The sequence below is a fragment of the Entelurus aequoreus genome, linkage group LG10, assembly GCF_033978785.1.
Source record: "Entelurus aequoreus isolate RoL-2023_Sb linkage group LG10, RoL_Eaeq_v1.1, whole genome shotgun sequence".
In the NCBI taxonomy this organism is placed as follows: Eukaryota; Metazoa; Chordata; class Actinopteri; order Syngnathiformes; family Syngnathidae; genus Entelurus; species Entelurus aequoreus.
In genome coordinates, this window is record NC_084740.1 from 44,430,526 (window position 1) to 44,453,628 (window position 23,103).

The window sequence follows — 23,103 nt, forward strand, 5'->3', positions numbered from 1 at the left end:
TCACAGGCTTCTGTTTGTGTCAGAACTCAAGACTTCCGCTGGCAGTTTAGCTTAGTGGGTGGACCTGCGTCATGTTCTGGTTCAGCCAGTCTAGCCACATAGCGGCTGGAAACAAAGAAGATAACAAGTTTCTCTCGGAGTTGGACCAGGAAGTAGAAAATATGCAATGTATCATGATGAGACTGAAATCAACTTCAACCAACAAACCCCCAAAACAGAATCAACAGACTCTTAGTCAACTGTACCATTTATTGACCCTTTGGTGGTTTTTCAAATCAAGTATTTACAAGTCAGAAATCATCTGGAGTTCTCTGAAAACCACAACAGAGCCTGTGTCCGCGATAGTCGAGTCAAAGTTCTAAAAACTTTCCTGAGAAACTCAACAGTTCCATAAATCCCAGGTGCGACAATACTCGACATCTTCTCTGAGGAAGTCATGCAAGACTCAGCCTTTTCAATTTAAACCGTTGTGCCAGCTATTTTGGCAAGCATAGACCAAGGAACCATCCTTCACTAGTACTGGACGGGTGTGTAGGCCACAGACCCTGGCGGGGGTGCAGAGTAGGCGGGCTGGTAGGTGTAGGACGGCTGGTAGGTGTACGGTGGCTGGTAGGTGTACGGCTGGTAGGTGGAACCGGGCTGGTAGGGGTACGAGCCGGGGTTGTATATCACCCTCTGGTCAGGCTCCTGGGTGCGTGGGGCGTGGCGGCACAGCAGGATCACTCCGGCGGCGAAAAGCAAGGCCGAGGTCACCCAGCCGATGTAGAGAGCCTCGCCGAGCTCACGCCGCTGGGCGTCGATGAGCAGGGGGTCGTAGAACTCCTGGATGATGCGGTGGCCCGTCCAGGACACGGGGATCAGCGTGGTGATGCAGGCCAGCAGGAAGAGGGACCCCCCGGCCACCAAAACAATGTGCTTGGTGCGGGCGCGGTGGTCCACCACCTTGGTGCACTTCATCCCCACCGCCGAGGTGACCAGGGCAAAGACGGTTATAGCCACCGCCGCGCACATGAGTCCGCGGGCCGCCTGCAGGTCGGGCGGCAGGAAGAGCAGCGAGTCGTAGACCTTACACTGCATCCGGATGTTGGCCTGCCGGAAGCAGTTCATCCACAATCCTTCCCAGCGGGTCTCCATGACGATGATGTTCTCCTCGATAAAGGCCGTCACCCGCCACATGGGAAGACCCGTCACGGCCGCCACGCCGATCAATCCGATGAAGCCGATGATCAGAGCCACCACCTCGCAGCAGATGGCGTACTTCTTCTTCCGCATCTCGATGATCTTCTTCTCCTCGTACAGAGAGTCCTGGTACTCCTGGTAGTCCGTGTACGCCGTCTGGGGCCGCTTCTCATCGTAGTTGTAGTAGGAGCCCGTGTAGGAGAGCGGCGGCGGCTTGGTGTAGCCGCTGTAAGCGGTGTAGGAGGCCATCGTGCCGATGAGCGCACTGGCAGAACTTTCTCAAATCTGAGGAGCCCAGCGAGTTCAGTAAGTTATACACCCACAAAAATGCTAACGATGTGGGACGCTCGTCAAACCGGTTGAACCGCCCCGACCGTCTGAGCACCATCTTTGAACAAAACCAAAGACTCCAATCAACCAGAACACACGTGGGGCCAGATCATTTTTTAACGCGTCGGAAAACTACTGTAACAAAAGGCAAAAGTGGAATTAAAAGAGCAAAAAGGTGAAAAAGTTGCAATGTTGACTCAACAACACAAAGTTGTTTTCTTTAAAACTGTCATTGCTCCAAAACATAATAATGAATCAAAATCAGCGTTGTTATGAATTATTGACATATTTAAGGCTCTAATATATATATTTGGGAGAAAGTATTGCATATTTAGTTTTTCCAGTTAAAAAAAACATAGTTTTCTTTGAGAAAATGGCATTAAACAAGCAAACTTAAAAAAATAAAAAGATGATGGATGGATCTGAAATTGATCATGAGATTTAGGCGGTGAAAGTAAAAAAATAAAATTAATAAATGAATTGTTTTGAACAATTTTATGAGTAGGATCATTTTGGATTTTTTTTTACAGTAAGAAAATATGAATTAAAATCAACGTTGTTATGAATTATTGACCTATTTAATGTTCCAATTACTTCACATCAAATATTATACTTTTAAATATATTTTGGGGAAAATATTGCATATTCTGTGTGAAAAAGTTGCAATGTTGACTCAACAACACAAAGTTGTTTTCTTTAAAACTGTCATTGCTCCAAAAAATAATAATGAATCAAAATCAGCGTTGTTATGAATTATTGACATATTTAAGGCTCCAATATATATTCCACTTTGGAATATTTTTGGGAGAAAATATTGCATATTTTGTTTTTCCAATAAAGAAAACGTTTTCTTTGAGAAAAAGGGCATGAAACATCAATCCATCCATTTTGTACCGCATGTCCCTTTTGGGGTCGCAAAAAAATGAAATAAAAAGATAAAAGGCTCCAATATATATTCCACTTTGGAATATTTTTCGGAGAAAATATTGCATATTTAGTTTTTCCAATTAAAAAAACCATAGTTTTCTTTGAGAAAAATGGCATTAAACAAGCAAACTTAAAAATATAATAACATAAAAAGATAATTGATGGATGGATCTGCAGTTGATCATGAGATTTAGGCAGTGAAAGTAAAAAAATAAAATTAATAAATGAATTATTTTGAACAATTTTATGAGTAGGATCATTTTGGATCCCCATTTATTTTTGTGCAATTACATTTTTTTTTACATTAAGAAAATGTAAATTAAAATCAATGTTGTTATGAATTATTGACCTATTTAATGTTCCAATTACTTCACATCAAATATTGTACTTTTAAATATATTTTGGGGAAAATATTGCATATTTTGTGTGAAAAAGTTGCAATGTTGACTCAACAACTCAAAGTTGTTTTCTTTAAAACTGTCATTGCTCCAAAAAATAATAATGAATCAAAATCAGCGTTGTTATGAATTATTGACATATTTAAGGCTCCAATATATATTCCACTTTGGAATATTTTTGGGAGAAAATATTGCATATTTGGTTTACCAATAAAGAAAACAAAGTTTTCTTTGAGAAAAAGGGCATGAAACATCAATCCATCCATTTTGTACCGCTTGTCCCTCTTGGGGTCGCAAAAAAATGAAATAAAAAGATAAAAGGCTCCAATATATATTCCACTTTGGAATATTTTTCGGAGAAAATATTGCATATTTAGTTTTTCCAATGAAAAAAACAGTTTTCTTTGAGAAAAATGGCATTAAACAAGCAAACTTAAAAATATAATAAAATAAAAAGATAATTGATGGATGGATCTGCAGTTGATCATGAGATTTAGGCAGTGAAAGTAAAAAAATAAAATTAATAAATGAATTATTTTGAACAATTTTATGAGTAGGATCATTTTGGATCCCCATTTATTTTTGTGCAATTTAATTTTTTTTTACATTAAGAAAATGTAAATTAAAATCAATGTTGTTATGAATTATTGACCTATTTAATGTTCCAATTACTTCACATCAAATATTGTACTTTTAAATATATTTTGGGGAAAATATTGCATATTTTGTGTGAAAAAGTTGCAATGTTGACTCAACAACTCAAAGTTGTTTTCTTTAAAACTGTCATTGCTCCAAAAAATAATAATGAATCAAAATCAGCGTTGTTATGAATTATTGACATATTTAAGGCTCCAATATATATTCCACTTTGGAATATTTTTTGGAGAAAATATTGCATATTTGGTTTACCAATAAAGAAAACAAAGTTTTCTTTGAGAAAAAGGGCATGAAACATCAATCCATCCATTTTGTACCGCTTGTCCCTCTTGGGGTCGCAAAAAAATGAAATAAAAAGATAAAAGGCTCCAATATATATTCCACTTTGGAATATTTTTCGGAGAAAATATTGCATATTTAGTTTTTCCAATGAAAAAAACATAGTTTTCTTTGAGAAAAATGGCATTAAACAAGCAACCTTAAAAATATAATAAAATAAAAAGATAATTGATGGATGGATCTGCAGTTGATCATGAGATTTAGGCAGGGAAAGTAAAAAAATAAAATTAATAAATGAATTATTTTGAACAATTTTATGAGTAGGATCATTTTGGATCCCCATTTATTTTTGTGCAATTTTTTTTTTTTTTTACATTAAGAAAATATGAATTAAAATCAATGTTAGGAATTATTGACCTATTTAATGTTCCAATTACTTCACATTAAATATTATACTTTTAAATATATTTTGGGGATAATATTGCATATTTTGTGTGAAAAAGTTGCAATGTTGACTCAACAACACAAAGTTGTTTTCTTTAAAACTGTCATTGCTCCAAAAAATAATAATGAATCAAAATCAGCGTTGTTATGAATTATTGACATATTTAAGGCTCCAATATATATTCCACTTTGGAATATTTTTGGGAGAAAATATTGCATATTTGGTTTTCCAATAAAGAAAACAAAGTTTTCTTTGAGAAAAAGGGCATGAAACATCAATCCATCCATTTTGTACCGCTTGTCCCTCTTGGGGTCGCAAAAAAATGAAATAAAAAGATAAAAGGCTCCAATATATATTCCACTTTGGAATATTTTTCGGAGAAAGTATTGCATATTTAGTTTTTCCAATTAAAAAAACCCCATAGTTTTCTTTGACAAAAATGGCATTAAACAAGCAAACTTAAAAAAATAAAAAGATAATTGATGGATGGATCTGCAGTTGATCATGAGATTTAGGCGGTGAAAGTAAAAAATTTAAATTAATAAATGAATTATTTTGAACAATTTTATGAGTAGGATCATTTTGGATCCCCATTAATTTTTGTGCAATTTTTAAAATTTTTTTTTACATTAAGAACATATAAATTAAAATCAATGTTGTTATGAATTATTGACCCATTTAATGTTCCAATTACTTCACATCAGATATTATACTTTTAAATATATTTTGGGGAAAATATTGCATATTTTGTGTGAAAAAGTTGCAATGTTGACTCAACACCACAAAGTTGTTTTCTTTAAAACTGTCATTGCTCCAAAAAATAATAATGAATCAAAATCAGCGTTGTTATGAATTATTGACATATTTAAGGCTCCAATATATATTCCACGTTGGAATATTTTTGGGAGAAAATATTGCATATTTGGTTTTCCAATAAAGAAAACAAAGTTTTCTTTGAGAAAAAGGGCATGAAACATCAATCCATCCATTTTGTACCGCATGTCCCTTTTGGGGGTCGCAAAAAAATGAAATAAAAAGATAAAAGGCTCCAATATATATTCCACTTTGGAATATTTTTCGGAGAAAATATTGCATATTTAGTTTTTCCAATTAAAAAAAACATAGTTTTCTTTGAGAAAAATGGCATTAAACAAGCAAACTTAAAAATATAATAAAATAAAAAGATAATTGATGGATGGATCTGCAGTTGATCATGAGATTTAGGCAGTGAAAGTAAAAAAATAAAATTAATAAATGAATTATTTTGAACAATTTTATGAGTAGGATCATTTTGGATCCCCATTTATTTTTGTGCAATTTAATTTTTTTTTACATTAAGAAAATATGAATTAAAATCAATGTTAGGAATTATTGACCTATTTAATGTTCCAATTACTTCACATCAAATATTATACTTTTAAATATATTTTGGGGATAATATTGCATATTTTGTGTGAAAAAGTTGCAATGTTGACTCAACAACACAAAGTTGTTTTCTTTAAAACTGTCATTGCTCCAAAAAATAACAATGAATCAAAATCAGCGTTGTTATGAATTATTGACATATTTAAGGCTCCAATATATATTCCACTTTGGAATATTTTTGGGAGAAAATATTGCATATTTGGTTTTCCAATAAAGAAAACAAAGTTTTCTTTGAGAAAAAGGGCATGAAACATCAATCCGTCCATTTTGTACCGCTTGTCCCTCTTGGGGTCGCAAAAAAATGAAATAAAAAGATAAAAGGCTCCAATATATATTCCACTTTGGAATATTTTTCGGAGAAAATATTGCATATTTAGTTTTTCCAATAAAAAAAACATAGTTTTCTTTGAGAAAATGGCATTAAACAAGCAAACTTAAAAAAATAAAAAGATAATTGATGGATGGATCTGCAGTTGATCATGAGATTTAGGCGGTGAAAGTAAAAAAATAAAATTAATAAATTAATTGTTTTGAACAATTTTATGAGTAGGATCATTTTGGATCCCCATTAATTTTTGTGCAATTTTTTTCATTTTTTTTTTACATTAAGAAAATATGAATTAAAATCAACGTTGTTATGAATTATTGACCTATTTAATGTTCCAATTACTTCACATCAAATATTATACTTTTAAATATATTTTGGGGATAATATTGCATATTTTGTGTGAAAAAGTTGCAATGTTGACTCAACAACTCAGTTGTTTTCTTTACTGTCATTGCTTTAAAAAATAATAATGAATCAAAATCAGCGTTGTTATGAATTATTGACATATTTAAGGCTCCAATATATATTCCACTTTGGAATCTTTTTCGGAGAAAATATTGCATATTTAGTTTTTCCAATTAAAAAAAACATAGTTTTCTTTGAGAAAAATGGCATTAAACAAGCAAACTTAAAATTATAAAAAAATAAAAAGATAATTGATGGATGGATCTGCAGTTGATCATGAGATTTAGGCAGGGAAAGTAAAAAAATAAAATTAATAAATGAATTATTTTGAACAATTTTATGAGTAGGATCATTTTGGATCCCCATTTATTTTTGTGCAATTTTTTTTTTTTTTTACATTAAGAAAATATGAATTAAAATCAATGTTATGAATTATTGACCTATTTAATGTTCCAATTACTTCACATCAGATATTTTACTTTTAAATATATTTTGGGGAAAATATTGCATATTTTGTGTGAAAAAGTTGCAATGTTGACTCAACAACACAAAGTTGTTTTCTTTAAAACTGTCATTGCTCCAAAAAATAATAATGAATCAAAATCAGCGTTGTTATGAATTATTGACATATTTAAGGCTCCAATATATATTCCAGTTTGGAATATTTTTGGGAGAAAATATTGCATATTTTGTTTTTCCAATAAAGAAAACAAAGTTTTCTTTGAGAAAAAGGGCATGAAACATCAATCTATCCATTTTGTACCGCTTGTCCCTTTTGGGGTCGCAAAAAAATGAAATAAAAAGATAATTGATGGTTGTATCTGAAGTTGATCATGAGATTTAGGCAGTGAAAGTAAAACAACAAAAATAATAAGTGAATTATTTTGAGCAATTTTGTGAGTCTGATCATTTTGGATCCCCAATCATTTGTGTGCAATTAAATTTTTTTTAGATGAAGAAAATATGAAATAAAATCAATGTTGATATGAATTATTGACCTATTTAATGTTCCAATTACTTCACATCAGATATTGTACTTTGAAATAGTTTTGGGTTAAAATATTGCATATTTTGTGTGTGTCTAATACAAAAAAACAACTAGTTTTCTTTGAGAAAAAGGACATGAAACAAACCCAAAAAATTGAATCAAAAGATAATCGATGAATGGATCTGAAGTGGATCATGAGATTTAGGCATTGAAAGTAAAAAATATAAATAATAATAAATTAATTATTTTGAACAATTTTATGAGTGAGATCTTTTTGATCCCCAATCATTTTGTGTTATTTTATTGTATTTATTGCTAAAAAAATAATGAATCAAAATCAATGTCGTTTTGAATTATTGACCTATAGAAATCTACCAATACTTCACATTAAACATTCCACTTTGAAATATTTTGGGGGGTCACATATTATTTTGTGTGTTTCAAATAAAAAACAGGGTTTTCTTTGACAAAAAGGGCATAAAACAAACCCATAAAAATATTAAAAACATTATCAAGGGAGAAATCTGAAGTTTTAATCTAGAGATTTAAGTGAAATTTAAAAATGAATGACTTATTTTAACAGTTTTATGAGTGGGGCCCTTTGGGATCCATATTTTTTTGTTTAACTCATTGTTCAAAAAGTAATAACGAATCAATGTCAATGTTGTGAATTATTGACCTATTTAACGCTACCATTACTTCACACTTGGAAATATTTTGGGGTGGAATATATTACGTATTTTGTGTGTTCTATAATAAAAAAAACAGGGTTTTCTTTGTCAAAAAGGGCATAAAACAAACATTAAAAAAATTAAAACAATTGAAAGATGGATCCAAATTTGATCTACAGATTTAAGCATTTAAGGTAAAAAAAAAACAACTCTGAATTTTAGAGGGATTTTTTTAAACTCAGTGTTTTTAAAAAAAAGAATCAAAATCAATGTTGTTGATTTATGATTTAATAATAATAATAATAATAATAATGAATTGCATTTATAACGCACTTTACATTTGTTAAAATCTCAAAGTGCTACAAAGTATAAAAATAAAAATAGAAAGTAAGAATATATAATAAAAAATTAAAATACAAATGAAATCATGACACACAAACAGAAACATAGATAAAAATAGAAATAAAAAGCATGAAAGCACTGGATAAAAAACAGATAAGCAAGCAGTGCATTTAAAAACAAGAAGGCAGAGAAATTAGGTAAAAGCTGTGCTAAAAAGGTGGGTTTTTAGTCCCTTCTTAAAATGGTCGACCGACTGTGGTGCTCTAAGATGGTCGGGGAGAGCGTTCCAAAGTTCGGGAGCAGTCGAGCAGAAAGCCCGGCCTTATTGACCTATAGAAAACTACAGTTACTTCACGTCAAATATTCCGCTTTGAAATATTTTTGGGGGTTACATATTTTGTGTGTTTGCAATAAAAAATTAAAAGGCCATAAAACAAACATTAAAAAAAACAATTGATGGATGGATTTGAAGTTGATCATAAGTTTTAAGCATTTAAGGCAGGGGTTCACAAACTACGACCCGCGGGCCAGATACGATATATATATATATATATATATATACATATATATATATATATATATATATATATATATATATATATATATATATATATATATATATATATATATATTAGGGCTGCAACTAACGATTAATTTGATAATCGATTAATCTGTCGATTATTACTTCGATTAATCGATTAATAATCGGATAAAAGAGACAAACTACATTTCTATCCTTTCCAGTATTTTATTGAAAAAAAAAACAGCATACTGGCACCATACTTATTTTGATTATTGTTTCTCAGCTGTTTGTACATGTTGCAGTTTATAAATAAAGTTTTATTTAAAAAAATATATATATATATATAATTTTATTTATTTGTATTTTTTTAAAAAGCCTCTGCTCATGCGCATAGCATAGATCCAACGAATCGATGACTAAATTAATCGGCAACTATTTTTATGATCGATTTTAATCGATTTAATCGATTAGTTGTTGCAGCCCTAATATATATATATGTACATACTGTATACACACACACACCTATGTGTGTATATTAGTGTTGTCCCGATACCGTATATATATACATATATATATATATATATATATATATATATATATATATATATATATATATATATATATATATATATATGTGTGTGTGTTTCTGTGTAGTGGGCCCTTCTTTAGTCGGAAAAGTTAGGCCCTTGGGTCAAAAAAGGTTAAGAACACCTTATCGAAATTATTGATTTTATACATAAAGTCTTAAGTTTGCTGACCTCTCACAAGATGAGTATTGATCCATATCCAAAAGTCTGCCTTCATTCTAATATGAATGCACAGATGTATTTATTGTTGTTGTTATTATTGTAGAACTGCACGGCTGTTAGTAGTTTGTTACCTGAGTCAGCAAAAACTGCACAACAAAGTGTAGAATGATAAAATGAGATCCTTAAATACACACAATCATCATTACACAGACCAAGTCCAATGTCGGTGGATTTCAGGGATGAACGCAGCAGAAGAATATGAAGAAAGACGAACCAGGAAGCAGACGTCAAACGTATTCATGAACCTTGTGGAAGCTGGACGGCGCCCTCCCGCTGCGCACGCTGCTGGTGCCCACCAGGTAGGTGCCCGCGTAGGGCCGGTACTCCTTGGACCTGCGCTTGTGGTAGCTGAGGACCAAGACCACGCCGGCGGCCAGCAGGAGGCCGCAGGTGGCCCAGCCGATGAAGAGCGACGCCCCCAGCTCCCGCTTGCGCGAGTCCACCACCGTGGGGTTGTAGAAGTCCCGGATGACGGTGTGCGCCACCCAGCACACGGGGATGAGCGCCAGCAGGCAGGCCAGCAGGAACAAGCTGGCGGCAAAGACCAGGGTGACGTTTTTGGCCCTCGGGTGGTCCTCGCAGCACGTGGTCCTCTTCATGGTGAAGCCGGCCACGAACAAGGCCACGACCACCAGCACGCCGGCGACCACCATGAGGCCACGGGCGGCCTGCAGCTCGGGCGGCAGAATGAGCAGCGAGTCGTAGACCTTGCACTGCATCTTGATGTCGGCCTGGTTGTAGCAGTTCATCCACAGGCCCTCCCACAGCACCTCCATCACGATCAGGTTGGCGCCGATGAAGGCCGACACCCTCCACATGGGCATGGCCGTGGCCGCCACCACGCCGAACAGGCCCAAGAAGCCCAAAACCATGGCCAGGATTTCCAACTTGGCCCTCATGCTCCAAACGGCGGTGCGGCCTCACCTCGGGTGCGTCTGTCTTCGAATAGAGCCACTCTTCAGTGTGTCTGTTTTTTTTGTCCTCGGCTGATGATATCGCCACGCTCGCTATGTCATCATTCTGGTTTCTCAGAGGCCGCTTCACCTCACTAGATTTATTTATATCGCACTTTTGAAAACAACCTCGGTCGGCCAAAGTGTCGTACAGACAAAAAAGTGCACACAGAAGGATGAAAGAAGTACAATATGTCACCTCAAAATACTCCAATATGACCTAAATGAGTCTGTGCACTTTCCCCCGATGCTGCGCCAAGTTTGCCAAGCTGCTTGGATGCTGAAAGCAGTCCTGATCTGTTATGGCCACGCACTTTCAGAAAGTTTGTGAGGAGTATTGATGAAGCTTGTTAGTGTTTCAAAAAAGGTGCATTCCAAAGACGTGAGCAATAATCATTGGTCACATGTCAGCCGCTTCCTTTGTTTTTATTTATCTTTAATTTCTATTTCCTTTCTTTACATGTTGGCTATTTCCTTTTTTATTTCAATGTATTTTTATTGTTTCATTTGATTATTTTTTCTTCTTTTTTTCATTTCAGCTATTTCCTTTTTTAATATTATTTAATCTAAATGTATTTTTTTATTTTATTGATTTATTTTTTTATTTTCATTTTATATTACATTTTTTATGTTATGAATTTATTTTTTAATGTCAGCTATTTTCTTTTTTTAATTGTTTTTTATTTCAATCTAAATGTATTTATTTGTTATTAATTTAATTTATTTTATTGATTTATTTGTTCATGTCAGCTATTTTCTTATTTATTTTTTATTTTAATCTATAATTTTTTTTTAGTTATTTTATCCCTATTTTTTTCATGTCAGCTATTCCCTTTGTCATTTATTTTTTGATTTAAATGTATTTTCATTTTATATATTTTTTTAATATTTTTTATGTCAGCTATTTTCTTTTTATTTATTTATTTATTTTTCAATCTAGATGTATTTATTTTTTATTATTTTAATTTATTTTATTTTTTCATGTCTCCTGTTTTATTTTTTAATTTATTTTTTAATTTAAATGTATTTCCTTTTTTTTTAGTGATTTTTTTTTATTTAAATGTATTTTAATTTTGAATTTACATTTTATTCGTTTATTTTCTGTATGTCAGCTATTTACTTTTTAAAAAATTATTATTTCAATTTATTTTCATTTTTAAATTACATTTTTTTTTTAATTTTATTTAATTTTTTAAATTTTGCATGTCAGCTATTTCTGTTCAAACCGGCAATTCACTTGCTTGCTTTTCACTCCAGATAAGAACAACAATTGCATGTTTCCAAACTGGCTATTTTGCCTTTCCCCCACTAGGTTAGCCCCAGGCAGAAAAAGCAAAGCGAAAGAACTCAGCAGAAGTTCCCAAAAACAGGAACAGAAACCCAAAAGCCGGTCTGACGGGTTTGCCGAGTGATACCAGCTGAGCTGCCTTCAAGTAAACACGCACACACACACACACACACACACACACACTTTCTAAGGTAAACATCTTTCATGGTGACATCATCGTGACCTGAAAAGCTAACAGTTAGCACGGTGTTAGGTAGTGTCTGGTAAGAACAAATACCACCATAATAGCTAGGATGAATTGCTAGCATGCCAACAGTTAGCATGCATCAATCATCAACATATTTGACTGTGAACTATATACCTGCAAAGGTGGATATTGCTAACTTGCTAAAGTTAGGATGCTAACACTAAATATGTGTCAAATAACAAAATATATGACCTAGTTGAAGACGTGCAAAAATAGATTAAAAACAAAAAACAAAATTTTTTTTAGCACTGGACTATATAGTGACACCCACTAAATTTAAGTAGAACATTTTTTCCATATATAAGTCATATATAATGTTGTGAAATAAGTTAGTTACACAGAAATGTTTATTTACATACCTTAATTGTTTCCAAACGGCGTCTGTAACAGGGCAGTAAAACGGCTGATCAAACAAAACAGAAGTCATGGTCATGGACCCACTAGCTGCGCAAGCTAGCTCTCCAATCAGCTAATTAGACTCAATAACTCCACAGTGACATTTTGGGGAATTTACTGGGGAATTTGTGAAAGGAATTCTAGCCTGATTTAGCCATTCCTTTACCACTTTTGAGGTGTGTTTGGGGTCATTGTCCTGTTGGAACACCCAACTGCGCCCAAGACCCAACCTCCGGGCTGATGATTTTAGCCTGTCCTGAAGAAATTGGAGCTAATCCTCCTTTTTCATTGTCCCATTTAAAGCAGCAGTTCCATTGGCAGCAAAACAGGCCCAGAGCATAATACTACCACCACCATGCTTGACGGTAGGCATGGTGTTCCTGGGATTAAAGGCCTCACATTTTCTCCTCCAAACATATTGCTGGGTATTGTGGCCAAACAGCTCCATTTTTGTTTCATCTGACACCACATGGACAAAGAAAAGACCTTCTGGAGGAAAGTGCTGTGGTCAGATGAAACAAAAATGGAATGTTTTTTTGTGACCAACAAGTATGTGCTCCAATCACAAACAAGAGCTGTAGAAATGATTGGAAACTCAAGACATCCATGACATGATGTTCTTTACAAGTGTATGTAAACTTTTGATCACGACTGTATACTGTATAATAATATAGAATTTTGCTGACAGAGTATAATTTTTTCTTGTTTGTTTTAGTTAATATTGATATTTAAATGTTTACATTTCAATTCCAATGTTAAAATATAATAGATAATATAATATAATATATAATAATGATGTAATTATTATATAAAATGTTATTATATAATATAACTATATTATATGTATTATTATTATTATATAATAAATGTAATAGAAATACAAGTTTATTGCATTTGAAAAATATGCATTATTATTACGTGTTATCTGTACGTCAGTGATTAATTTACTCTCAAAAAAATGTTGGCAATAATATCGTCGGCAATAATTAGTCGGTTAATGAATCGTCGAGCAGAATTTGTTATCGGCCCAGTCCTAATTGTCTTACTGTTTTTTGAATGAGCAGGAAGTCAGTGCAGTGGTAAGATGCGCCACTAGAGGGCTGCAAAGAGTCAGTTTGGTCTCCACATAATGATTGTTGGTGTGTTTCCATTTTGTCTTATCATTCACCGTCCTGATGTAAAACATTTATCTTTCTGTTTTTGATGCATTCTAAATCGAAACGTACGAGGTTTGCTTACAATGTGGCCATGAAGCCCTGTAGAAAACATCCCCCAAAAAATACCAACAATACTCCATTTACATGTGGTGACCTGAATATTAACAGGTATGAGCGATATTGTTATTATAAGCGCTAACGCTGAGGAACTACTTTTAGCGGTGTGCAGTAAGTGATTGTTTTATTATGTTTGTATAGCTTGTTTAGCACTTGGCAATACTGCCACCTGCTGGATCTGTCGATCATCCTCCTTATATTCAGGCTGAAAAATGGAAGTCATAATTTGTCCCAAAGTAGTCTTTGTTGTTGTCTGCCATGATTAGTAGTCTTGATGTTGTTGTTGAAGGGAAAGTGAACGTTGTGATGTGTCTGTGAAATGAATACTTAAAATTATCAAAATATGTATATATTACATGTTATTATGAATGTTACTACATGACATATATACTTACATCATGTATATATTACATGTTATTATGAATGTTACTACATGACATATATACTTACATCACGTATATATTACATGTTGTTATGAATGTTACTACATGACATATATACTTACATCATGTATATATTACATGTTATTATGAATGTTATTACATGACATATATACTTACATCATGTATATATTAAATGTTATTATGAATGTTACTACATGACATATATACTTACATCATGTATGTATTACATGTTATTATGAATTTTACTACATGACATATATACTTACATCATGTATATATTACATGTTATTATGAATGTTACTACATGACATATATACTTACATCATGTATGTATTACATGTTATTATGAATGTTACTACATGACATATATACTTACATCTTGTATATATTACATGTTATTATGAATGTTACTACATGACATATATACCTACATCATGTATATATTACATGTTATTATGAATGTTACTACCTTACATATATACTTACATCATGTATATATTACATGTTATTATGAATGTTACTACCTTACATATAGATAGATAGATAGATAGATAGATAGTACTTTATTGATTCCTATATACTTACATCATGTATATATAACAAAACCCAAAAGCAGTGAAGTTGTCACGTTGTGTAAATGGTAAATAAAAAGAGAATACAATGATTTGCAAATCCTTTTCAACTTATATTCAATTGAATAGACTGCAAGGACAAGATACTTAACGTTTGAACTACAAAACTTTATTTTTTTGCAAATATTAGCTAATTTGGAATTTGATGCCTGCCACATGTTTCAAAAAAGCTGGCACAAGTGGCAAAACAGAGTGAGAAAGTTGAAGAATGCTCATCAAAGACTTATTTGGAACATCCCACAGGTGAACAGGCTAATTGGGAACAGGTGGGTGCCATGATTGGGTATAAAAGCAGCTTCCATGAAATGCTCAGTCATTCACAAACAAGGACGGGGCAAGGGTCACCACTTTGTCAACAAATGCCTGAGCAAATTGTTGAACAGTTTAAGAAAAACATCTACCGTCCGTAATATCATCAAAAGGTTCAGATAATCTGGAGAAATCACTGCACGTAAGCTGCATGCCCGTGACCTCAGGCGGTACTGCATCAAAAAGCGACATTGGTGTGTAAAGGATATCACCACATGGGCTCAGGAGCACTTTAGAAAACCACTGTCAGTAACTTCAGTTGGTCGCTACTGTTAGGACTTGGCAAGAATGAGGACTCAGTTGCAGACAGGAAACGTTTGACGCAGGCTTTTATTCTGCTGTTTTCTATGATCTCTCTTCAGACAGAGTGAATAAACAATTGGCTACAAACTCTATACTTGATATACTAGAGTACAAAGGAAACGTAGCACAGGGCATAAAACAATAAACAGAAAATCACTCCAAAGGGAGGAAAAAGGACAATATCAAAATTTACACTGATCTAATAACAAAAGCAATAACCTATGATAAGCTACCCAAAAGGAAAGGCGCTCACAAAGAGGAAGAGACAAAACGCTATAAACAGAAACTACTCTATAAAGAGTTAAGAAATATCTACAAATTAAAGCGCTCCAAGAGGAGGGAAAAAAAGGCAGAGCACTATGAAATTAGCTCAAACAAAACTGACCAAAAACTTTAGCAAATCAAAATCACTCTTCAGAGGGAACAGAGAAATCAAAGAATAAATCAAGGCAATACTCAACGACTTGGACGAGACTGTGGAAGACTGCTGGAGGTACATGACGAGACGAAACACTCTGGCACAGGACAGGAGGAGGACGAGACATTTATACACATGAGGGAGGGTGACACAGGTGGGCACAATCAGGCAATCAGGAGAGACATCAGACCAGTGAAACAGGAGGAAGGGCAAGTGATCTGAAATGAGAGGGAGAGTTAACATTTCAAAATAAAACAGGATATGACAAGACCACATGAAACCAGACAAAACTTCACCCAGGTGTGACAGAATCCCCCCTTCTAGGGCCGACTCCTGACGGCCCAGACTGTTCAGGGTGGTCTCTAAAGAAGTCCTTGATAAGAGTGGGGTCGACAATGTGGCGGGACGGAACCCACTGTCTTTCTTCAGGTCCGTATCCTTCCCAATCAACCAGGAATTGTCTGCCCCTGCCCCGGTTGCGTACTGCCAACAAGCGTTTCACTTTGTAGACTGGTCCACCGTCGATTACTTCGGGTGGTGGAGGGGACGTGGTTGCTGGGACCATGGTGCTTTCCTTGGCTGGTTTAACCTGACTAACGTGGAAGGTAGGGTGGACGTGGAGGGATCGGGGCAGACGAAGTCGAACCGCTGCAGGTCCGACGAGCCTGATGATTGGAAACGGTCCTACAAAACGTGGTGCCAGTTTCTTGGATGAAACCTTGAGACGTAGGTCCTTGGCTGATAGCCAGACTCTCTGACCGGGCTGGTAGGCAGGCGCAGGTCGTCTCTTTCGGTCTGCCGCTCTCTTCATCCGATCTCCTTGTCTGGTCAATACTTGACGGGCGGCTGCCCAAATGCGGCGACAACGTTGGACCATGGCATGGGCGGAGGGGACCGACACTTCAGACTCATTCTCTGGAAAGAGAGGGGGCTGGTACCCTAAGGCACAATGAAAGGGAGAGAGGCCGGTGGCTGATGTAGGTAGCGAATTGTGCGCATACTCTACCCAGACCAGGTGTTTGCTCCATGTGGAGGGGTTCTAGCAGACCACGCACCGGAGGCCAGTTTCCAGCTGCTGGTTAAGTCGTTCGGTCTGGCCGTTGGCTTCCGGATGATATCCTGATGTCAGGCTGGCCTTGGCTCCAATGAGTCGGCAGAACTCCCCCCAGAACCGTGATACAAACTGGGGCCCCCGGTCTGAAACAATATCTTTGGGGAATCCATGAACTCTGAACACATTGGTCATCATAATCTCCGCCATCTCCTTGGCGGAAGGTAATTTAGGCATAGCGATGAATCTGACCATCTTGGAGAATCTGTCCACCACAGTGAGAACAGTGGTGTTACCTTGTGAGACCGGGAGCCCTGTAACGAAGTCCATCGCGATGTCTGACCATGGTCTGGAGGGGATGGGGAGCGGCTGGAGAAGTCCCATGCGAGACCTGGAAGACATCTTGTTCCTGGGACAGACCGAACACGCCTCGACGTACTCCCGGACCTCCGCCTCCATAGCTGGCCACCAGAACCGCCGGGAGATTACAAACATAGTTCTTTTAACTCCCGGATGACATGAAAGCAGGGAGGTGTGGGCCCAATGAATCACCCGGGAACGCAGCTCAGTGGGGACAAACAATCGATTATCAGGACATCCCCTAGGTGGCGGGGCCACACCGTTAGCTTGCTTTACCTCAGTTTCTATTGGCCAAGTTACCGCTCCTACCACACAGTTCAGTGGAATGATGGTCTCAGGTTGCTTGGCCTCAAGCTCGGGGTCGAATAGTCGTGACAGGGCATCTGGCTTGACGTTGCGGGACCCCGGCCTGTAGGAGAGCGAAAAGGAAAACCGATTAAAGAAGAGCGCCCACCTGGCCTGGCGAGAGTTGAGTCTCTTAGCCTTCTTGATATATTCCAGATTCCTGTGATCCGTCCAGACAATGAATGGGTGTTCGGCCCCCTCGAGCCAATGCCTCCATTCCTCCAAGGCGAGCTTCACCGCCAGCAACTCCCGATTGCCAACATCATAGTTTCTTTCAGCTTTGGACAGCCGCCGCGACAGAAAGGCACAGGGATGCATCTTCCCGTCCTGTTGAGAGCGTTGAGACAGGACCGCTCCAACTCCTTCATTAGAAGCGTCCACCTCCACGACGAACTGGCGCTGCGGGTCCGGAATGGTGAGGATGGGCGCTGAGGTGAAGCGGTGCTTGAGTGTCTGGAAGGCCCTCTCTGCCTCTGGAGACCAGTGGAACCGCACCTGGGGAGAGGTAAGAGCATGGAGAGGAGCAGCTATTGCGCTGAAGCTTCTGACAAACCGCCTGTAAAAGTTAGCAAAACCCAAGAATTGCTGAACCCTCTTGCGGTTGTCAGGTGTAGGCCAATCGGCCACAGCGCTAACTTTAGCCGGATCCATCTGCACTCTTCCAGGAGCTACAATGAAGCCCAGGAAGGAGACAGTGTCGGCATGAAAAACACTCTTTTCAGCTTTAACATACAAGTCATTGTCCAAGAGTCTCTTTAAAACCTGAGTTACGTGGACTTGGTGAGTGTCACTGTCAGGTGAATAAATCAATATATCGTCAAGGTAGACGTACACGAAATAGTCCAGGAAGTCTCTTAGAACATCATTGATCATTGCTTGGAACACGGCGGGGGCATTGGTGAGTCCGAAGGGCATGACCCTGTATTCATAGTGGCCGCTGGGTGTGTTGAATCCGGTCTTCCACTCGTCTCCCTCTCTTATTCGGACCAGATGGTAAGCGTTGCGTAGATCCAGTTTGGTGAATATTTTGGCCTGTTGGAGTTGGTCGAAGACAGAAGACATGAGGGGAAGAGGGTAACGGTTCTTGATGGTAATGTCATTGAGTGGGCTGTAATCAATGCAGGGTCTTAACGACCGGTCTTTCTTCTTCACAAAGAAGAACCCTGCTCCTGCTGGCGATGATGACGGGCGAATCAAGCCAGCTTCCAGTGATGCTGAGATGTAATCGTTCAAGGCAGCCCTTTCTGGACCAGAGACAGAGTACAGACGCCCCTTAGGAATAGTGGTACCGGGAAGCAGGTCAATGGCACAGTCGTAGGATCGGTGGGGCGGAAGTGACAGGGCCTTTGTCTTGCTGAAGACTTGTCGCAGGTGGTGATAACAGGAGGGAACGGACTTCAGGTCTGGAAATTCTAAATCTGTGGCAGGATTGGCAGAAAAAAGATTAATTTCTTTGACACGTTTTTCCTGGACAGTAGAAAAAACACAGTTCTTGGTGCATTCCCTTCCCCATTCGCTGATCTCCCCTGTTTTCCAGTCAACACGAGGGTTATGCTGGTACAGCCATAGATGCCCCAAGATCAGAGAATGAGAGGGTGAAGTAATCAAGTATGGACTAATCTTTTCCTGATGGCAGTCAATATTCATTTGGACAGGTTCACTGATGTGCGTGATGGTGAAAAGCTCCTTACCATTCAGAGATCTGACTCTAATGGGTTTAGCTAACGGTTCTGATTTGAGTCCTAGTCTCCTGGCTAAACCCCAGTCCATCAGACTCTCATCTGCCCCAGAGTCTATAAACGCCTCTAGATCTGTGGTCGTGTGATGAGTGATTGTGATCTTAGTGAGAGTGCGTGGCATCTGAGGTGCAGCCGGAACGTGACTCACCACCTGGACACCCTTGGCCGGACATGAAACGACAGTATGACCGCCCTCTCCACAGTAAAAACATCTCCCCTCCATCAGCCGCTTGCGTCGCTCCTCTGGGGTCAGTCGGGCTCTTCCCAGCTGCATGGGCTCCTCCTCCCGATCAGTGCGGAGGTGAGGATGTAGCTCCCGGGATGAACGCTGAGTGGTCGACCCGCTAGGTGCAAAAGGACGTGTGGTTCTTCCTGCATCAGCTGGTCCCCCACCACGCTGTCGTTTCAGCTGGGCTAGTCGGTTGTCCGTCCTGATGGCGAGTGCGATGAGGGCATCTAGGTTGTCGGGTAGGTCCAGGGGAACGAGGAGATCCTGTATGGCAGTTCCGAGCCCCTTCAGAAACACGTCATATAGGGCCATGTCGCCCCATCCGCTTTCTGCTGCTAGCGTGCGGAAGCGAATGGCATAGTCGCACACGGAGCCGCTGCCCTGCTTTAACCTGCTTAGCTCTTGCGCATTTTCTCTGCTGGAGGACACTGGGTCAAAAGTCTTAGTTAGAGCAGCTTGAAAGTCTGTGAATGACTGGCAGAGTGACGAGCTCCTCCCCCATTCGGCGGAAGCCCATGCCTTGGCTCTATCCGTAAGGTGTGAAATCATGAATGCGATCTTGGAGCGGTCCGTGGGAAATGCATGGGGCATAAGCTCGTAATGAATAGAACAGTCTATCAAAAATGTTTTGCACAAACCGGGATCTCCAGCATATGGCGCCGGAGGAGCCAGCTTGCATCCGGCTGTGGGAGGAGGTGAAGGCAGCGTGGGAGTGGCAGTTGGCGTGGGAGGCTGGGACGCCGGATCCGGCCGAGCAAACTGCCCGAGTAGGTCTTGCAGCTGGGAGGAGAGGTGACCCATGTGCGCTGCCATCGCCGTCTGAAAATCCTCCTGTCGGGCGAGACGTGATTTCTGGGCACGCAGGATCTCCGTCAGTCGTTTGGCTTCTGCTGAGTCCATACAGGCCAGAGTGTAATGTTAGGACTTGGCAAGAATGAGGACTCAGTTGCAGACAGGAAACGTTTGACGCAGGCTTTTATTCTGCTGTTTTCTATGATCTCTCTTCAGACAGAGTGAATAAACAATTGGCTACAAACTCTATACTTGATATACTAGAGTACAAAGGAAACGTAGCACAGGGCATAAAACAATAAACAGAAAATCACTCCAAAGGGAGGAAAAAGGACAATATCAAAATTTACACTGATCTAATAACAAAAGCAACAACCTATGATAAGCTACCCAAAAGGAAAGGCGCTCACAAAGAGGAAGAGACAAAACGCTATAAACAGAAACTACTCTATAAAGAGTTAAGAAATATCTACAAATTAAAGCGCTCCAAGAGGAGGGAAAAAAAGGCAGAGCACTATGAAATTAGCTCAAACAAAACTGACCAAAAACTTTAGCAAATCAAAATCACTCTTCAGAGGGAACAGAGAAATCAAAGAATAAATCAAGGCAATACTCAACGACTTGGACGAGACTGTGGAAGACTGCTGGAGGTACATGACGAGACGAAACACTCTGGCACAGGACAGGAGGAGGACGAGACATTTATACACATGAGGGAGGGTGACACAGGTGGGCACAATCAGGCAATCAGGAGAGACATCAGACCAGTGAAACAGGAGGAAGGGCAAGTGATCTGAAATGAGAGGGAGAGTTAACATTTCAAAATAAAACAGGATATGACAAGACCACATGAAACCAGACAAAACTTCACCCAGGTGTGACAGCTACATCTGTAAGTGCAAGTTAAAACTCTCCTATGCAAAGCGAAAGCCATTTATCAACAACACCCAGAAAGGCTGCTGGCTCCGCTGGGCCTGAGCTCATCTAAGATGGACTGATGCAAAGTGGAAAAGTGTTCTGTGGTCTGACATATGTGTAAAAATTGGTTTTCTTTTGTATTATTTTTTAAATAAATGAAGTAACGTTTATGACAACCTTTTTCCAAAACACAATACAGAATGTGAGATATAACAGGATAATGCATACGTTTATCATTTCTTTTCAAAACAGTTACAAAAAAGAGGGACCCCAAAAATTTACTGTGGGACCCCATTTTTATGACTCGATGGAGTCCCTGGTACCCGCATTTTTAAAATTCCTAGCGCCAACACTGATGGAGTATTGGTGCGTGCAAAACAGCAGCAGGCAGCTGTGGCCTGCGGGCCGCTTCTAACACTAATCAATTATCTCATAACTGAACTACTGTGTGGAACTATTTCCCTTGTGGATCAATAAAGTTGCTCTCATGCCTGGTTCACACCAACGGCGCTTGCCGCGCTTTAAAGCGGCGAGCAAAGCGCCGTCATTTTTGTCAATTTTTCCACGAATATCCCGATCTCCGAAGTAATGTTATGCTTTGATACGCTCTGATACGAATTAGTTGCCGCTTTGGGGGGACGAATTACCGTTCCTCACGATTTGATGCCGCTTTGATACGCTTTAAATCACGCTTTGATACGTTTTATTAGGCTTTATTTAACTTTATTACGCTTTGATGCGATCCTGACGCTTTAAATCAGGCTCTGACACGATTATCAAGCTCTGTTGTGCATTGGAATTAATGTCATGAACATTATGAACATTAATTTGTAATAATGACTTTGAAATGTGATATTGTTATGTAATTATGTGCAATTTGGAAGATGCTGTGATTATTATTTTGTGAATTTGATGAATAAATTGCGTGCGCACACATAATTTAATAAAAAAGAGAAATATGATAAACAAATAAGTAAAAAAAAGGTGAAAAACTCAGTATACTAAGTTTTCCCCACATTTTTTTAGATTTAACTATTTATTTGATTTCTCTTTTTGTTTTATTATATACAGGATAAAACACATAATGTAATAAAAAAGAGAAATATGATAAACAAATAAGTAAAAAAAAATGTGAAAAACTCAGTATACTAAGTTTTCCCCACATTTTTTTAGATTTAACTATTTATTTGATTTCTCTTTTTGTTTTATTATATACAGGATAAAACACATAATGTAATAAAAAAGAGAAATATGATAAACAAATAAGTAAAAAAAAAAGTGAAAAACTCAGTATACTGTTTTCCACACATTTTTTATATTTGTTTATTTTTTCAATTTCTCTTTTCTTCCCGTTATATTATGTTTATTATTTATTATTTATTATGTTTTATATTCATTTATTTTTTCAATTCCTCTTCTTTTTTCCTTATATTATGTTTATTATTTATTATGTTTTATATTCATTTATTTTTTCAATTTGTCTTTTTTTTCCGTTATATTATGTTTATTATTTATTATTTATTATGTTTTATATTCATTTATTTTTTCAATTTCTCTTTTTTTTCCGTTATGTTTATTATTTATTATTTATTATGTTTTATATTCATTTATTTTTTCAATTTCTCTTTTTTTCGTTATTATGTTTATTATTTATTATGTTTTATATTCATTTATTTTTTCAATTCCTCTTCTTTTTTCGTTATATTATGTTTATTATTTATTATGTTTTATATTCATTT

General features: G+C 37.3%; 3 protein-coding genes across 6 annotated transcripts in view; 1 reads left to right on the forward strand and 2 right to left on the reverse strand.

The window, feature by feature from the left end:
- The window catches only part of cntn5 (contactin 5), a 207,765-nt gene that overhangs the window by 17,569 nt on the left and 167,093 nt on the right, over window positions 1-23,103 (forward strand). For 3 of the 4 annotated variants that reach the window (XM_062060955.1, XM_062060950.1, XM_062060952.1), the window contains exon 3: window positions 11,972-12,092. The gene's annotated coding sequence lies outside the window, so the exon portion shown is untranslated. Of the gene's footprint in view, window positions 1-10,396; window positions 10,636-11,971; window positions 12,093-23,103 lie in introns of those variants that run through there. The other variant, XM_062060954.1, reaches the window with a different exon arrangement.
- On the reverse strand, window positions 211-1,564 carry LOC133659404 (claudin-8-like). The gene has a single exon (XM_062062167.1). It carries the CDS (start codon window positions 1,426-1,428, stop codon window positions 514-516), a length of 915 nt encoding a protein of 304 aa, XP_061918151.1. The 5' UTR covers window positions 1,429-1,564; the 3' UTR covers window positions 211-513.
- Window positions 9,500-10,651, reverse strand: LOC133658678 (claudin-4-like). The gene has a single exon (XM_062060959.1). The coding sequence runs from the start codon at window positions 10,603-10,605 to the stop codon at window positions 9,934-9,936; it is 672 nt and encodes a 223-aa protein (XP_061916943.1). The 5' UTR covers window positions 10,606-10,651; the 3' UTR covers window positions 9,500-9,933.